This window comes from Oreochromis niloticus, linkage group LG4, assembly GCF_001858045.2.
Source record: "Oreochromis niloticus isolate F11D_XX linkage group LG4, O_niloticus_UMD_NMBU, whole genome shotgun sequence".
NCBI classification, from domain to species: Eukaryota; Metazoa; Chordata; class Actinopteri; order Cichliformes; family Cichlidae; genus Oreochromis; species Oreochromis niloticus.
Genome location: NC_031969.2, coordinates 20,377,362 through 20,396,099, shown reverse-complemented (window position 1 = coordinate 20,396,099; position 18,738 = coordinate 20,377,362). Strand labels below are relative to the sequence as shown.

Sequence of the window (18,738 nt, the reverse complement as noted above, 5' to 3'; positions counted from 1 at the left end):
TAAATATTTCTTTACGTCCTGATATGTAAAATTTTAGAAATGACAGAAGCTGCCAAGTCAAATCAAAGTTTATTTTTATAGGACATTTAAAACAACCTCAGTTGACCAAAATGTATGGGTACATAAAGGTGTATAGGTTATGCAAAATATTATATAATTAACATTACACAAACTCACTAATAAATACACTAATATACACAATAAACTCAATAAAACATCATGAGAAAAATCTCAATAGACATAAATAAGACCGACTGTATTAAAAAAAAAACACAATACCCTGCTCAGCAAGAATAAGCAGGTTTTAATGTGTGTTTTTAAATGACTGAGAGTTTGTCATATGATAATATTTGTTTGCTAAAGCAGAGATGTAACTAAAAGAAATAAGCGACTGGTTCAGCTTCTGAAGCAGCTGCCTTTAATTAGATGACACCCTGATTATGACCATTGTGTCTGATCCCCACTGTTATTTGCTATACTCTCTCAGTTCAATAGTATCTCTTCATTGCTTGTCTTTCTGAAAAGGGTCTTAAGGGAGCAGCGTAACCTCCCAAGAGTAATCATGTGTTCCTTTCAGGCTCTCTATTGATCCACACATCACCTGCTCATCCAATCTAATCATCACTAACAATAGCCAGTGCTCAACATTGCCTCTTCCACTCAGTAGGTTCCTTAAAAAAAAAAGGGAAAAAAAGGAAAATGCCTAAATAAGTTTACATGAAACTTTTATGTAATTCACAAAAGCATTAAGACAAGACATCTTGGCGTTCTTCTTCTATAATCACGAGCTTACAAGTGTTTAAATTGCTCATTTGCTCATTCTTAGGCTATTTAAAACTGGAGGTGCAGGATGATCAAATTATCTTGTAGCGGAGTGACCTCAGAGAGGGCAGGGGCTGTAACATCCGCAACTAAACGCAGCAGTTTCCATAGAAACTCAGAGTAATCTTAACCATTTTCTCAGTAAAACACAAAGTAACCAGGAAGAGCGAGGGAGAGGAGATCCGGTGGTGCTTTGAACCTTAACAAAAATAATTAAAGCTAAAAACCACGCTCAGTGTGCTCAGAAAACTGCAAGGTCTGTCATTTTTATTGGTAGTAAAAAAGTTTGTTTATATATGGGAAGTAAATGGGAGATGACTTCACATTTCAGTGACTTAATTTGCAAGCTTTATTGATGAGAAAAAGATTGCTACTATCTGTTTGTAATTTCCAGTGTTGCTGATGCCCATACAGAAATACCTAAAACTAAGAACCAGCATTTAGTTTGTGTCACTGTTGGATTATTAAAGTATTCTCGAGTCTCTGAGTGATTAAGTCCAATGCCTTCTCATCAAATTTGTTTCTGTTGCAATAGCTACACACAGACTTCAGCTTAATGTTATTTTGCTTGTGATTTAATCTGACCGTCTGGCCAGGCATGTGTAATTTCATCTACAACTGTCTCCAAAACAGCTCCCATAATATCTGGAGATGAATTGAAATGTAACTCCATCCTGCTACAAAGGTATTATGTGGAACCAGCCTTAGTCGCTAGCTAATTAAATACACCCGGATTTGTCTTTTGAACAGATGGTGTTGATCCGAAATTTGAATAAAGTATAAATAAAGTCATGGGACACCAGATGACTCCAATCCCGACTTTACTGTGTCAAATTGTGCTGTCTGCTTCTTTTTTCTGTTTTGTGTGTATTAAACTGAGTTTTGCATAATTCAAAGTCTGATAAGGAGCCAAATAGTGCTGAATGTTTTGGTTTGAGGCCAAGTTCTGGATAAAAAGAGGCGGACGACTTGTTTCCGTCTGGTTTCCTGTAATCCGTGCTGACCCTAGCAATCCAGCTGACCACTTCCACCTCGTCTGCACTTTACCCTCCAATGGCCTACCCACCCTTTTATCAAGACCTAAGCACTGTTCCCTCCACACCCACGCTTTCCCAGCTGTAATTTAATTATGATGGAATATGTTTATACCCAGAAATATAAAATTAACTCCTGCAGAACTGTGACTTAATAACAAGTGAGAGTACTTGGCCTACTTTATTCTACTGCCAGTAGGTGGTGTCATTTATTCTGATTGATGTTGGCCAGTCTGTTTTCTTAACAACCAGATTCCTCATCCCCGGGTATCTGAACAAGTCATCCTAGCTGGCAGGGCAGCACATGGCAGCGCGTCTAAATACAGCATCAAAATTTCAAGCGAAGGCCGTCAACTAAAGACAGGTTTTGCGTTTTGTGAAAAAGCAGAGCGACGGTTGCAGTTATTGTTCACACTGTTCAAAATAGAGCCAAAACAATGTTGGTCTACTTTGTATCCACTGTCCACTCTCCACTTGTCTTCTGTATTTTTAGCCCTGTCAGAGATTCTTCCAGATTGACCAGGACAGAGTGGAATGGTGCGACGGTTCACACTATTCTGAATAATTTTTCCAAAGCAAACAAGTACAAAGACATACAATGAATGCACAAGTTTTTTTTTTTTCTTTTTTTAACCTTTAGGCTATCACAAACAAAGGTGCTTATGTGACATTTGTTTAATACAGTGCTTACATGAACAATTCAAATTTACATATGAGTAGAAATATACAGTACAAATAGAAAAATAATTGTATATACAGCACCAAATATTAGTGGGCACACAAACCAACGTATTTCGTGTCACTCGCCGGAGTGACAAACAGCATAGGCTGACAGCGTGGCTGTCTTCTGGGAGAGGGACATTTTTCCCCGCAGCAGAGAGAGGTAGGTTTTCCCTTTAATCTTTCAGAAGGCAGAAGGGAAATCACTTCACATCTCCAAGAAACAAGAAACAATTTCTGGTCACCTTCCATCATTTTTTTTTTGTTTGTTTGTTTAGTGTCAATATACTGGCACGATATAGCTTTAAAATTAACAAGTACAACAATGCAGCCGAAGTGTACTACATATATAATGTGCACTATACAGAGGCGAGAGTATAAGCGTATGCACATCACCTATCTTGCTTTTGGGATCCTCTGTTTCCCCACAGTAAACTGAGCCATAACCGTCTTTTTTTCCTCTCTGTGCCACCAAACATCCTCTCTTCCACATCTCTGACAGGTCCACCGCATCTGTCCACAGCTCGTGCCCATCATTGTTAGAGAAACCCTAATCCAGGTGAACGAATCTGATAGCAAAGTGAGACAGCCCGTGTAATGTAATTCTTAACTTGTCTTCATCAGAGGATACTAAAACAATGGCCCACCCATAAATACTTTTATGAGCTTTGTGCATTTGACATTTACCTAAAAAAATTTTTTATAAAGGCTTGCAGTATGCAGGTGTTTGCAAACACACTGATCTAAGGTTCAGAGAAGACTTATTCCTCTCCTATTCAATTTAAATTCTCGCCATGGATTCCAGTAATGCATCATATTCCTCAACAATATTACTGCTTTGTTCAGGATGGCTGATCCTAATCTAACTGCTGGGGCAACTACTCACTGCCACATGTAGTGAAAGGAATGACTTCCCAGGTTCCTTGTTTTTCTCCATTACCTCCTAACTGTATTTGTCTTCCTTCATTAGGATGCAAGACAACATCTAAATGCACACTGAGCCACAAAACATGTCAAAAGAAAAGGGGCCGACTCTTTGCAAGTCTACTGAGGTCGGGCAGGATGACAAATGCAGCCTTGAATTTGGCAAGTTGGCCTTCAAAAGGTCCTCGGTGGGATTGGCATTCGATTTTAACTGTTACCCCTGGTTATACAGACAGATTTTCCTTAGCAAGCTTGACTAAACCAGTGGAGACAATCAATGCAACAGTGATCTATAGTAGCTCTCGAGGGTAAGTCCTTCGCATGGAGACAAATTATCCTCTCTGAAATTTCTATACATTGTATACATTGCACTTACTCCCTGCGGGAGTTACGTTTTGAACCTCATGTTACATTCAGTCACACAAAAGAGAATGATTAAGACAGAGTAAAATGCCATTGTTTATCTCATCCTGTGAGAAAGCACCTATTCACAGATGTGGCGCTGAGCGCAGCTACATTCACTCACTCTTTCTAAAAGAAAATGTGAAGGAAAAGGAAACCCCAGAGCCACTTAGAGCCTACGCATTACTCAATTTTCACCAGAGAACAGCCTTGTATTCTATTTTCTGATTCACAAAGGATTTTGCGACTCACTTTTAATCAACATTTTTTCCACAGTGGGGGGAAAAAATTAATAAACCAATTCCTTTGGCACAGATAGATAAAGACTGCATGAATGTCTGCAGACTGTGAGGCTGTCGTGTAAGTGTGTGTCTTAATTTGAGTGTAATAAGTCTGTCCACACACCTCCTGGGCTATACAACAATGGGAAAATGAGTATGATTGAGTCAGAAGCTGGCAATGTAGAATGAGAAACAGATTTGAAGAGTCCTGTTGGGTAAAGAGAGAAAGCAAAGGGGGGTAACTCTTGGAGTGGGGGAATGTGGCAGAGCTTTTTTCCATGAGTGGTTGCTCAAGGCACCAAACGGGAGGGGCCCTAGGGGAGCAGGATCAGTCAAAGTGTTCCTGCTGTGGCATGTCCCCTAGGGCAGTGTCCTTCAATAATCCTGGACTCCCTTGTGTGGAGTTGAGGTGTCCCACAAAGACATAGGGCTGAGTGTAAATGCTCACTTATTGAAAAGAAAGGCAATCAAGTCAGTCATAATCAGGTCCCCAGTCCTTTGTAATGTGAACCTGAAGCTACAAAAGGCCTTTCAGGGTATGTCGCTTTACTTAAAATGTTTTCTTGTTTGCCATGGACATGGTCATATGTGCAAATCTCTTTTTCCTTCGTTGTGAGGACCAAATTCCAAAAGTCTCTCAGTTGAGCTGGATCTTAATTTGAGCACACACAAACACTTTGCACTCCTCCAGCAGGTCCTCTACCCTCTCCAACTGATCGTCCACACAGATGCCAGTAAGATCCAGCAGGACTCAAGTTCCACTCTCCCATTGCGCAAAAAAAGCCCCCAACACATTGCTGTAGTGTCACAGGACGAGTGAATGACGTTGGCCGCTGACGTGGGTGCGTTGCTTTTTCGGCTGGGTATCAGGTTGCCGTCTTTGGCCCGTTTGTGGCCTCTTGGAGAGTCACCTGTCCTGATACGAGGAATGCTGTGACTGACGTGCCTAGTGACGCCAGCACTGACTCCAGCAGCAGCTCTGCATAGCGTGTTAGGTGTCTGTGTGAGCTCCCGCTGTAACTGCTCGTGCGTAAGTCATCATAGGCCTGTTAGTGTGTGTAAATATGCATGCAGTGTCCAATGCATGTTTTTGCACGTCTCCTCGGAGGTTGTTTTGACACCGGACACCTGCTGTCTGATGATAAAAGAGCGTGTGAGGCACTGGTGATCTCTCATTGCCAATCCAAAAAAATCTGATGCAGACTTCACGTTCTAAACAGATCTTCAGTGTCATGTTTATCTGTCCTTTGACTCTGATTTCTTGACCCAAGCTATCTCCAACATGATTTGAGCTCAACTTTGTGACTTCGGAGAATGGAGGGATGTTGCATTGGGAGGTGAAGTGGAGAATTTCTGGCCAAACCTCGAGCTCCCAGCTCTAGGCATGTCTCTGCTTTCAAGCTCCTCTGTCATACCCCTGTGTTCGCTCACAGGGGACACTGCTCAGACGTGAATGAGCCCCCCTCTTTCTTTTTCCTTCTCTTCTTCTTGTGGACAGTCCAACAAGCAGTTGCCATCATTAACAGCAAAATACCCATGATGAGTAGCACAACTGACACCACTTTAGTCTGAGGCAGGTCATTATAAGTGTAGGTCACTCCCGTTCCTGCTACACCGATAACTAAAGAGATGATTCCAAATGGAAAGATGCAGCGGTACCAGGACTTCTCCATTCCTCCAGTAGCCTGGGATAGACGCTCCAGAGAGGAGAGCACCTCGGGCACTTTGGCCCCACCAGTCTCTAGCGATTGACCCTCCTGCCCCGAGTTGGTCTGCGGCTGTGGTTGGCAAGCCAAATGGCCTGTTGTACAGCCCATCCTGACCGTGTGGGCTGGTGTATCCTGACAGGATCAGCAGCGTTGGCTTCTGGGATCCTACTTGTAGGTAGCTCTGGCCTGGAGAGACAGAACGAGACAAACGGAGGTGGAAAAAGGGAGAGGAAGGAGAAGGAGGTCTGTATAAGACCAAAGAAATGACTTGAGCAGGTATGGCTCGAGCATGTCCGATGAAATCTTCTAAAATCAGCGCTGAAATCCACTCACACTTTCCTCTTCTTTGCCTCCCTCTCTTGCTGTTTCTCCGTACACTGTCTGCCGGCTCTCTGGTAGCACATTGTACACTCTGCAGAACGTAGTGAGGGGGGGATATATATATAAAGGCTTAAGGAAAGAGGAGGAGCTAGGGAGGAAAAACTGGGAAGTCCAAGTGCTACGATTCGTTAGCTCATTGGTGACATCAAACACTGAAGTAGGGAGAACAGGGTTTGACGAAACACAGGAAGGGGGAGGGGAGGAGAGTTAACTGCTCTCTCTATTCTTCATGCTCCCATCACTGCCTCTGAAATGCAGCATCTTTGTTTTCCTGCAGTATAAAACGTTCCCCATGAGAACGCAGAAGCCTAGCGTTTACTTGAAATTAGAGGAAGATAGGAAATCCTTATTTGTCTGTATGTTTACTGAAAAAAGAAAAAGGACATTCCCCATATAGATCACTACAGATGTGTCATCTCTTCATGGGAATCACACAGTAACAGTGATTCCATCCCCATCACATCAACACACATGAGTCAGTCATCCATATATATATATAGGGCCTCTATTAATGTAAATACAATGATGAACATATCGACTCGTGACAGAAATACTCTTAAAAAAATACAGGCAGCCTCCACCTTCCCTCCCACACACATATACACACACACGGCTGGAGCCAGTTCTTTCTGAATGGAAGGCAGCCTAGTAGTAGTTAATCCCCTTGTATGCTCGCTCTTCCACAAAAAAATAAAATAAAATCAATCTAGACACCTTTCACGTCCAACGTTTGCTAATCTTCCTCCTCCACATCCATAAAGCTACGTTTGTGAAGGACAGACAAATCTGTCTGTTTTATCTTCAGGCATTACTACGACAGCATGTTAGCCTTTTAATGCTTCCAAGATTTTTTATTTTTTTTTTATCAGCTCAACTTATTCTTGATAATTTGATCATCAGTGATTTCCCCAGAATAGAAAATACGTCATGCTCCCTTATAAATGCTAAACAGGCTTCCTTCTGTACAGGACAGCTGCTGTTAAGACCATGGTTTGTCTTGACAGAAAAATTCAAGTTGATTGCTTGATCGGTGGGGGGAAATAAAAAAATATACCCTAATGCGCCCTAACTGATGACTACATTGACTTAACAATCTTGGCTGTAGCTCAATCAACAACAGCTATTTAGAATAGCCAAAGAGAAATAAAAGAGGGGAAGTGAGGAATGTCTTTGTGAGGAGCGGGGGAGCAGGAGAAAAGAGACGTTCAAGCCCAATGGGCATTTGAAGGACAGAAGTGGATTCTTGGTAGCACTGTTGGGTTTCTGGGGATTTGTGCTTGGACTCCAGTAAGCGATTAAAAGTGAGATGACTGGGGGAAGAAAAACAAAAAGATTGGAAGCTCCAAAGTATTTGAACTCTTCCCCTCTGTAAGTGTGTGTGTATGCGTGGCATATGGCAGTAATTTCCATGAAGTGTCACCCACAGACTGTAAAACTGTCTTGCATCTTCCATTATGTGTCACAGAGAGGCGTGAGAAAAATGGGATAAAGGCGTGAGACATGCATAACCTTGGGAGGACCGGGCCATGCTGGTGGGAGTGGAAGAGCTCTGCTGGTGACAGGCAAAGCCAGGCAGCAGCTGATGCATGCAGGTCACAGGAAGGCTGAGCTGCATGAGCACCACTCCCACTAGGAACTATGTACAGTGTTGACCCAAGGATACTTCCATGCCTCCTTTTTTGCCTCCCTCACACACATAGACAAACACAGATCTAAGACTATGTGAGGCCATAAATCAGCAGCACTGCTTCAGTGCCCTACAGATGACTGCAATCCAAAAGTAGTTGGACATTTCTGTGTAAAGAGGTCTTGTAAACATGCAAATGTATTCTTCTTTGAACCCAGGAACAGACGCTCAAACCATCAGGCCCTTGTTGTTTTGGACTAATCCAGCCATCTGAGTCTGAAATACTCCTCCTTTTTTTTTATAATCATTTTTTGTCCCTCTCCTCAGGGAAACATGCCATTTCCAGCTTGCAGCATGCTGCGATGCCAGGCACCCCCAAGCACATCATCTTTGTGACTCAGCCGGCTCTGGGTGTGCATGTCTCCCTGTTTGTGTGTGCGCGCATGAAGGGCCGGTGCAGCAGGGCTTCAACACCCACGTCCTACTGCGAGAACCCAGCGCCACCTGTCGCCCAGTCTGGCACAGCCCCTGCCATCCACACGTCATCTGTGGGCACGAGCCTCTAAGGCTCCTCCAGGCGCTCCTGCATCTCACGTACACCCTCATAGCACATTTGATCGCGAATACCATATCACAGAAACACAGTGATGGCCCCATATATGCGTTCTAGCAGATGTATGTATGAAAGATTATGCTGGCTCAATATGGGGGATCAAAAACATCATATGGAAAAACAGTATGGAAGTGTGTGTGTGCGTGGGGGGGGCTTTTTTATTTTTTATTTAAATACTGAAAATGAATGATATGAAGTGAAACATACAGGAAAAGTTGCAAGAGCATCTTTGATTAAAACGAGATGGGAACATATCCCCTCTGATTCCATCACACCATGCAAGAAACCAGAGACCGCACTCATTAACACCAATTACTTGTTGAAGAAAACTACTCTTATAGCCACATGTAATTTGGACTCTTTTATTCTGTGAATTGAGTGCCACCTGGTGGCAAAATTCACTGAGTGAATATTACACTTCTGATACATCATCAGTTATGATGTGTCAGAATTTAGCAAAAAGGAAAAACTCAAACATATAATTTAAGCTACAGATTACATCACAAATACACACACTTAAAGTCACTGTAATATTATGTCTCTTTTATTACATTATACTGATCAGTGGTGATATTTAAAAAGTGTGCCTGAGGCATTTATTCAGTAGCTGCATTTAATAGACAGGATTAATGATCACAGTTTTATACAGTTGTGACATGACATGAGACACTGATATAACACAGAGATGCCACTATTAAAAACAGATTCTTCAAAATCATTCATGATGTTTCAGTTACCATTTTATTAGGTACACCTGTTTATCCATCCATTAACATTTCCATGATATCTTTAGGGTCATGAGGTTTAACACAGAGCATCGTAATCACTGAACTCCTCCAGCTGAAACTCCTGAACCACAGCTGCCCTCTGAGGCTGTTCACTCAATTCAGTTCCCTTTTCTTTTTTTTTTAACCATCTCCTTGTTTTGCCATGTCAGAGGGGTTTGATTTCATCAGTGTCGCACCGGATTGCGGCATACCATGAGGCCTTTAATTTATTCATACCTGTTTCTAAGCTTACAAACCTCTAAGTCAGTTTAATGTGCTCACTAGTCAGGCAGGCTCAGAATCCAGGACTATAGCTGGGAAACGTTCCCCTCCTTCACCCAGCAGGGAGTAGATGTCTCTGAGTACACTGGGGCTCAGACATTCAGGCCCAGGTACGATAGCCGACAACTGAGGGGACAGGGTGTCCAACAGAGCCTGTGGGACAGCAGAAAAGACTGTCAGCCAGTTACTGGCTTCTACTAAAAAGAACATGCGGGTATGTGAAACTCTCGAGGTGCTTTCAGAACACATCACCTACCTGTTCAAGATCAACCTCTTGTTGCAGCAATGCCACCCTCATCCGCAGCTGCTCGAGCTCTTGCAGCTCTGCCTCTGTTGCATATGTTATAGTCAGGGGCAGGGGTGAAGTTATCCCATCTCCCTGCACACCATTTGCCCCAGTGGGGCAAAAACAACCTCCCTCTGGCCTCCATCGATCCCATGCTTTCCACTCTGACGGAAAAAAAGGTTATTTTTAGAGCGCGAGCAACCATACCCCTAAAACTTTTTTCTTTCTGCTCTGTTGCCTCAGCTTTAAATAGCTAGGCCCTTGCTTAGTGGCGTCAGGACAGACAGCTTTAAAACCCCATCGTCATGGGGACGAGGGGGTGAGGGGGATCTGTTGAGGCCAAGGAAAGGACTGAGCTGGCGCTGAGGGTTCACGGCAGCTCTGCTTTCATTTTCCATACGCCAAGATGGAGCGGCTCGATTAGCTCGTTAGCACGCCGCACTCACCATAATCATTTTCTAAATGCTGTTAAAAAGCAATAAAAGATAATTCCCTCCCTGGATATTAAAAAACAGTGAAATAAAAATATTAACGTGAGATGCTAGATTGGATGACACCAGACGTGTGGACCTATTCATTACTGGAAACTTCTCTGACACACTGGATTTAGTTGCTACTTCTGCTACATTGGTGCTTTAACCAGTAAACATCAATAAATCTTTGTGAGGTTGAAAGGGTGTTTGAAAGGTGTGAATGGAAAATCTCTCGTCATTCAGGTTCTTTATGACTGCATCAGTGGAGGAAATGGAAATGCTGCTGTGCTGCATATTGTAGGTACAGACTCAAACTGGGATGCCCATAGACGATGACCCACATGGAAAAGAAATAGCAAAATGTATGTAACATAAAGATTTACTCATTCTTTTCCGTACTAGAATTCACACAGCTGGTTAAACAGAGCCAAAAACCATGTCATGATTTCTCCACCAGCATCTTCTTTAGGAAATTCAGTGCAAAGGAATAAATATTTTTGATAAGATGTCTTCCAGCTAATGACCACCTGTTTACAAACAAAGGTCAATGATCTGCAATTAATGCTGGAGAGACCAATTATTTTACAGAAAGGTTTATGATGTTTGATTATGCTGCGTACAAACAGGATTCTTACCTTGTTTCACTTGATCTGCAAAATTCTGGAGCTCAGCTGCTGTGAGCTGCAACCTTTCCAGCGACATACAGGAATCATACTTGTCGCCTGTACTAACTGTAGGAAAGCACATTAAAAAAAGAGAGTTATAATAGAAGCTTATTGAGAAGCAAGTGGAGTTGCATTAAAAGTGTTTACAGTCACTCTTAGCCCATGGAAGTTGTTACAGTTATAGAAAAATGTCAACTTCCTGATGGTTCCTGGCAAAGGAAAGACTGGATTTGTATATATGGTGCATCAGTCGAAATAGCTCGCACAGTCACTTCCTGCCAACTCCCACATTGTTATTTTGTCACGCACTGATTTATGGAATCAGTCCATTTAATTTCTCTCAAACTCACATAAAAGCTTCTCTATGAAATTTTTACCCAGTCTTGATGTTATCTCTGGCATCTGTTTGGTTAGAGGCTCCCCGCAGAGCTGTGTGAGGTCTTGACCTTGGTGAATCAGCCTGTCCAGCAGAGCCCTGGTCTCATACGGGCTGCCAAATGGCCAATTCCTGGGAAACTGAACAAGACAAAGGAAAAATGGTCTACAATGAAACACAGGGGTTGTTTAGATAAATGAATGTGTATTAGCTAGAATTTCTCATTAATACACCTGGCTGATTTTCTAAATTAGAGCATAAATTCCAGTTTAACATGATATCATGGCTGACCCCTGCTGACCCATTTTACCGTAGCTCTCATTCTCTCCATGAAGTGACTCCTCCCAGGCCCAGGGTTCCTCTGTAGGGCAACGGCTTTATCCCACAGTCTGAAGATAATGTACAGAAGGAAACTTTGTGAATAAAGGAAAAATGTACAAAAAGGAATTTTGTTTTTATATTTTTTGCATTACAATGCACTGTAGGCACCTGCTCTGTTTGCTCTTTAACGATTTCCATTTTGTTGTTTGCTCAGAAGGTATCCTGCTGTGAAGCAAAGTCGAATAATTATAATATTACAGAACATGTTTTTTTTTCTTTTACAAAGCATGGTTATTTTCATAGTGTAATTCTAAAAAACATGCCCATTCTGTTGAGGCAAACTGCATGCTCCTGGCTCATTTGTTTGTGAAGAGGACACTACGTTATTTGAAGAATTTGCAGAGACAGGCACAGCTTTCCTCAGGTCATTGCCACTCGACATATTGCTTCTGATAGTCTTGTTTTTAGAGAGCAAGCTTGTGATGTGATCAGGAGAGACAGACGGCACGACAGCCTGCTGCAGTTTCCTAGAAGCCTGGTGATGCAAAGCGCCAGCTGATGAGGCAGGATGGTTTTGGATCGTGTTTCTATTATCTGTTGTTTTGGTCTGTCCGGGGTCGGCGCTAGCTAAAGGTCCCGAGGCTAGTGAGGAGCATACTGATAATCCAGGCCGTCTGTACCCTTTTCTGTCAAGGCTGGCAGATTTAGTGGATGACCTTATCGTTCTTTGGCTTCCTCTAGATGCTGCAGATGAATGTGTGACATCAACAGGCCTAGCACCTAAAGTCCCTGTTTCCTTTCCAGGTTTGGGTAGTTTTGAGTCTTTTTTAGAAGGTTCTGAGCCGGTGCGCACACGGAGGGCTTTCTCTAGAGCCTTCTCAAGCAGTTCTATGTCTTCCTTATCACAAGGGGAGACACCTGTTTATGAAAATAGCAACATGCAAACATGTGGTTACTATTTGGCAAGAGAAAAGAAATGTAAATAAACAAATAGGATGTTTTTTTTAACTATCAGTATCTTGACAGACAAATAAAAGCTATTTTTTAATTACCTGTAGGAGCAGCACCTGCCAATTCTGTTTCCTCAAAGCTCACCTCGGGTTGGGGTGTTCTGTGGGAAAATACTTCATGTGAGCACACACTAAAATTAAAATAAAAGTTTTAAAGTCTTTAAACATTCCAGAACAAAATTGATGTGACACAACAGATGAGCATCAGCCACTGCCATTTTTAAATGTCATCTCATTTGCAGAAAGGCCGCTGGCAGTCAGAGTGGATGCTCCATTCATACAGTATATTGCATTGGTGATCTCTGGCAGACATAACTGCTTAAAGATGAAACACACAGTTAAAAAAATAGAAGTCCTAGTGTATCTAGGTATCTGAAACTCTCAGAATCTAGTGTAATAGCGCACAAAATTAAAGACGTTTTATGTCAAATATGACTTTATATTATTCACTTATTTTCCATATATGTCTTACTGGCTTTAGGTGCAGGGAAATTTTAATATTCATTACACAAAAAGGGCATACAAATGATAAAAAACCATATTGCGAGTCAACAAAGCCATTATTTATTCAGTACATTATGATATAATTCAAAGCAAACAATCAACAATTACCGCTTGATATCCAGATGCTGTTTAAAATGAAAGATGCCAAACACCGATTAAGATTAAATGACATTTTTGAAAAACAAAGGATTAGGACCAGTATAAAATGTTGTGTATCTGTTATGGGGATATTTTTAAAAATATATAAATTAAGATGTGACGCTCACTGAAACCGTTGTACAGAAATAGCATAGTTGTCCTGTATTGTCATAAAGGTTTAGTGTGGAGATGCTTCAGATGCTTACAGTTCATCTGTAGATGGAATTGACATAAATTGTTTATTGTTTCTTATTTCTTATCTCATTACTTAATATTTATTTTGTCGTTATTCTGAATGACATGAGTTTAAAAATGTAGTTGATTTGATATGTGTCGTTATATGAGGGGCTGGTGCCATATAAGCTTTAACTAAGTCTACATCCTGTGTTTTTTGATTTATTATGACGTAAATTAATCGAATACTACAACTAGAAATCTAACAAAACATACCATACAGTAAAATCTATGTTTTTAAGATTTTGGTCTTAGAACAAAAACAACAGTAAATAAGTCATGAACTCATTTAGTGTTCTTGAATAGTGCAACAAAACTAAAGAAAAATCAACTAATACACATTTTGAGAAATTGTAGAGTAGCTATTACACACACAGCAGTCTCGTGCAGCAAAAGGCACTGCTGGGATTCGAACCCAGGATCTCCTGTTTACTAGACAGGCGCTTTAACCAACTAAGCCACAGCGCCGGGTGGCTAACCACATCTGTATATAGTCTACGTATGGAGTCACTCAACTACCGATCACTACAGGTGGCACAGAAACACCACAATACTTTGGACCTATGTAACTTAAGAGTATTTTTCATAAATGTTTATAGAGAGTCAAAAATCCAGGATACAAACTTCAGACATCGCTGAAAGTGGATTTGTTTTTAAATTTATAAGAAAAGTTAAACAGCGTGAAAAAAAAACTAAAGCGTGTACTTACAGGCTCTTTAATAATTCTCTGTAGAGTTGAATGCGGTGATTAACCTTAGCTTGTTCCACTTTGCATGACCTGACAGCTTCCTCGACTGCGCACAGCAGTGACATGGTCGTGTCTGGATGTATAGCGGTGGTGACCTTCTCTGCCACGACAACACGAAAAACAAAACGCTCAAGTGCTTGTTTAAAACGAATTTATGACTTATTAGAAACAGTTAAACCGAGTAAGACTTAGTCAAAAAGTGCAGAATACGTCGTTGTTAGCTAGATGCAGATCCTCTTTATAATGAAAGCTTTTTTGTACTGACCCGCGAAACACTCAACCCGACGGATGCGGAAGTCACATTCCTCCCCCTCTGACTAAAGAAGGTCACCGATTAGTAAATATTCAGTAGTTAATCAATGCGATGAAACCTACCTGACTTTAGGTGAATAGCTAAAGTTTTTTTTTATAAACCTGTCAGGCAGAAACAGAAACTTTGAGCATTCGTAAAAACAACACACTCGCTACTTCTCGCGAGAAGTGCGATGGTTACCAGGGACGCTGCTGCATAGTATTGTTGTCACCTATACTGCCTATTAGATTATTTAATTCTTTATTACCACGTTTCTATTCAACAGCAGTCACCCAGTCTTAATTTCTCATTTGGTACTCATACAGTTGACTCATAAACATGTCATAATATATGAAAGCAAAAATTAAGAACACTGCTGATTATTTTTGATAACCATAACCATTAAACGTTCCAGTAACATTCCCAAGTAACCTGCTTACACTTACAGCTTACAGTCTAGTGAGCCTCATGAGAAATTTCTGGAAAGCAAGTGTAAACAGAGGCAGATTATGAGTAACTCTTGGATAATTTGCTGCTTATGAAATAAAAATACACACATGAGCCCTCAGCACTGAGACATTAAGCATAATCAGATGTTGTTGGAGCCAATAATTCCTCTCATAAAACCTTTATCAAGCTGTGGTGGATTTCATTTATATTTACCAGGTTTGTGGTATTGTGCATTCTGGTGTAAGGGCATGAATGTCATTACTTGTTTAATTTTTGTTAGTATATAATAATACACAATCTTTTGCCTCTTTATTAGGTACAAATGTTCAACTGGTTGTTGTATCAGTGGATGCTTGTGGTGATGGTGTAATGCTGTGGGAAAGACTCATTAAAAATCTCTTTCAAGAGAGTCATGGCCAAGAGTGCTATTAGAAATTAGAACATAACACAAAACAATATAATAAGTAAGTTAAGAAAGAAATGGTACTGACATTCAGTACAAGTGAGCACAAATATGTGAGTCATATGTAATAAAACATCAAGAGCAACATCAAAAACACTCACACTGACCAAAAGAGCTACTTTCTCACTCCTTTTAAATGGACTTTGGACTCCCCCATTGTAACCAGTTCCGGAAATTTCATGTTCTTGTGAAGATTGTTCCAAACTTTTTCTTGGTTCTGCTCTGACTCTGGGGGCAAACATTTGTAAAAATATTGTGAGAACATATACTGTACTGTAATAAGAAGGCATTAGCCCAAGCAAAAAGTTATACACAAAAATCAACTAATGAGGAAGTCTCGAGACGTATAGAGATACCTACTTACCACCAGTATACAGACAACTTTGATGTGCCTGATTTCCATGGGCAGCAATAAAACATACAGCACAATGGTAGATGGTATCCAACCTCTTTAGGTACTGGCCACATAAATTCATAAAGAGAAGATCACCGTAATCCAATGAAGAAACAAAAAAGTTGCATAAATCAAGTGTTTCCTCAAGTGGAGTGAGAAGCAACACTTTTCAATGTGACCTTTAAATGATTAATTCTGACCTATAATGATGCCTAAATACTTTTGTGACCATTTCAATTTCAGCTCCTTCAGTGGTTTTGATTTCAGGAAGTCTGAGCCCTTTAGTACCAATCGAACCTAAGTATTATTTCTGTGGCATCTATTTCTGGCCGCCATCCTCTGATGGCTGCTTCCAGCAGGATAATGCACCAAGTAATAAAGCTCGAATCATCTCAACCTGGTTTGTTGAACATGACAGGGAGGTCACTGTCTTAAAAAGCTCTCCACGGTCACCAGATCTTAGTCCAATAGGCCACCTTTGGGATGCAGTTCTATTCACATCACAGATGGGCAGCCAACCAATCTGCAGCAATCTGATGCTATCATGTCAACATAAACAAAAATCTCTGAGGAATGTTTCCAGCACCATGATGAATCTATGACACAAAGAAGGTTCTGAAGGCTAAAAGAGGGTCTAACCTGGTACTAGCAAGATGTACCTAATGAAGGGGCTGGTGAGCATATATCTGCTGCACCAATACAATATCCACAGCAATAGAAAAATCAAGAGAAACTTCCAGGAATAGACACCGCTTTAAATTCATTTATTCCCCTTGTTTGACAATTATTGTTACCACTTTACCAATTAGACTGAGGAAACTCAGTGAATTTTATTGAACTTTAAAAAGACGCTCATTAGTTTGTAAGTCAAACTTTTTCATAGAGGTCCTAATGAGTGAACAGAAATCAGCTTTTTCTTTTGATTTGATTGACATGTCTTCTTGGTGTGCATCACATTGTTTTTCTTGCTTTTAAAAGCCTGCGCTTGATGTTCCCAGCATGACATTTCACTTTCCGATTAATTCATGCTCATTTAAATCCCAATAGTTGTGTTATTCTTTTTCTATACTGATCCCAAATTAAGGGGCTTCACACTTCTCTTCATTAACAGGCAGTTCCCCTCGTTAATGCAGGGAAGGAACTAAGAAACCTAATGATAACTGACAAAGTACATCTTCATCAAAGAAGGCCATTTTTACTTATCCCCCCCCCCCCCTTATGTCATAGACATGTGAAGCAATGCAGATGTAATGTTTCATTTTTCTGTATTGTTGCCATTTTTAATACCACCCAGCCAAATCACCATGTTCACATGTATTCTGCTTTGCTGGAAATCATAACGCAAAGTAAAGAATCAGATCCCAGCAGGTACCATGTCAGATAGTGGTAGGGTAAAATGGACTGCGTGCTATATCTCAACCACAAAGGGAATGCACAGGAAAGCAGAGTAGCAAACAAAACTAAGTAGCCATGAAACAGATTGACAGACTTATCCAGTTAAAACAGCTATCAGTGTAAAGAAATGTTATGTTTTGTGTGGAAAATCAGCTGTAAAGCTAACATTTCTTCTCTTTTAAAACAATCCCCCCTCCGCTCTGAATGGTATCAGTAGCTCAAAAGCACTTCCCAAAGCAATTTCATCTAATGGCAACAGCTTTGTGGCCCCATTGCAGGGAAGTGAATCATCTTGTTATCCTCCCCACCAGGCTCCTGTGGCTCAGCAGCAGAATGAGGGGGAGAGGCACTCAACTGCCCCCCTGCCAGCCACACATCTGACAATGCAGCCGGCTTGCCAGACTAATATTAGGCTCTGACAATCACATTTACACAAAAACACACGCACACGCGCACACACACACACACACACACACACACACACACACACACACACGCCCACGTGCCCTCACAGCTACAACATGGAAGTGCACTTTTAGCCCTTTACTAATGGATGAATCTGCCAGGCAACATTAACAGCCACTTTGTACATATGCATGATGAGTATACGCGAAACATCTGTGCACAAAAACACCCAAAAAGTCATTATCACACTTGGATCTGTTACTGACTGGCATGATCCAGTCACTCAAAGATTGAAGAGGGGGAAGAGGGTGAGGCCCTCATGTTAAAGTTCATCTATGGAACAAATGTGTTTAGGACAAGCTTGTTGTACCTTCACAGAAAACCATTATGATTTGACCAGTGTATGAGGCCAGTGTTTTATTCAAAAGCCTTGAATTCATAGGTGCATCACCTGAAGTGTCAACAAGAAAGAACATTGAATTGTTCCCGTGTCAGATTAGTGGATATTGTGCAGCAAGTCCTGTGAAACTAGAGAACAGCTTGCTTAAAATGGGCACATCACTGAACACCAGCTGATGAGATGATTTAAAAACACTACCATAAACACTGCCATTACAAGGATAATTGCTGTCAAACCCAGTGATGGTTTTATCTGATTATGTAACTTCCAATTACTTCATTATGGCCTGATAGAGGGCTACAGATGGTTTTACCAAAATCACCTCCTGATTTGCAACTGGTGCTGCAATTTAAAATGTATTAAAATGAGCATCCATTATCTTGATGGACTACTTTATCTTTTATTTATTCCCAAAGGAACAGTAACAGCAGTAATTGTTGACAAACCATTGCATTTATTTGGTAGGAAGGCCATCTTGTGGTTATTCTCTTGTAGCCTTTAGATTTGGTCTTGGTTTTCTCTCTAGGTTCCAATTTCTGTAATTTAGGACTTATGATGTGTCACATACTATATCTACATGTAGGAAAGATGATCTCTAATGTGAAATGACATGCAAACCAGC

At 41.0% G+C, this 18,738-nt stretch overlaps 1 protein-coding gene, 1 long non-coding RNA gene and 1 other non-coding gene across 7 annotated transcripts; all 3 read right to left on the bottom strand.

Annotated features, from left to right (window-relative positions):
* Nucleotides 1-2,516: 2,516 nt before the first annotated feature.
* On the bottom strand, nucleotides 2,517-6,296 carry LOC106098574 (uncharacterized). Its single transcript, XR_001224857.2, has 2 exons — nucleotides 6,226-6,296; nucleotides 2,517-6,078 (listed from the first exon to the last, which is right to left on the bottom strand). It is a non-coding gene; the product is annotated as an uncharacterized LOC106098574 (long non-coding RNA).
* A 2,565-nt stretch (nucleotides 6,297-8,861) lies between these two features.
* On the bottom strand, nucleotides 8,862-17,050 carry tedc2 (tubulin epsilon and delta complex 2). 5 transcript variants are annotated; one of them, XM_025906230.1, is made up of 10 exons: nucleotides 15,624-17,050; nucleotides 14,279-14,417; nucleotides 12,736-12,794; nucleotides 12,007-12,601; nucleotides 11,852-11,908; nucleotides 11,673-11,751; nucleotides 11,364-11,502; nucleotides 10,957-11,052; nucleotides 9,819-10,012; nucleotides 8,862-9,715 (listed from the first exon to the last, which is right to left on the bottom strand). In XM_025906230.1, the coding sequence occupies exons 2-10, from the start codon at nucleotides 14,380-14,382 to the stop codon at nucleotides 9,566-9,568; spliced, it is 1,473 nt and encodes a 490-aa protein (XP_025762015.1). In that variant the 5' UTR covers nucleotides 14,383-14,417; nucleotides 15,624-17,050; the 3' UTR covers nucleotides 8,862-9,565. The 5 variants fall into 5 exon arrangements, with proteins under 5 accessions (XP_025762015.1, XP_005454963.1, XP_025762016.1 ...); XM_005454906.3 differs by having other exon boundaries at nucleotides 15,630-17,050; XM_025906231.1 differs by lacking the exon at nucleotides 15,624-17,050 and adding an exon at nucleotides 14,583-15,592 and having other exon boundaries at nucleotides 11,852-11,905.
* Nucleotides 13,964-14,037, bottom strand: trnat-agu (transfer RNA threonine (anticodon AGU)). Its single transcript has one exon. It is a non-coding gene; the product is annotated as a tRNA-Thr (tRNA).
* Nucleotides 17,051-18,738: the final 1,688 nt, after the last annotated feature.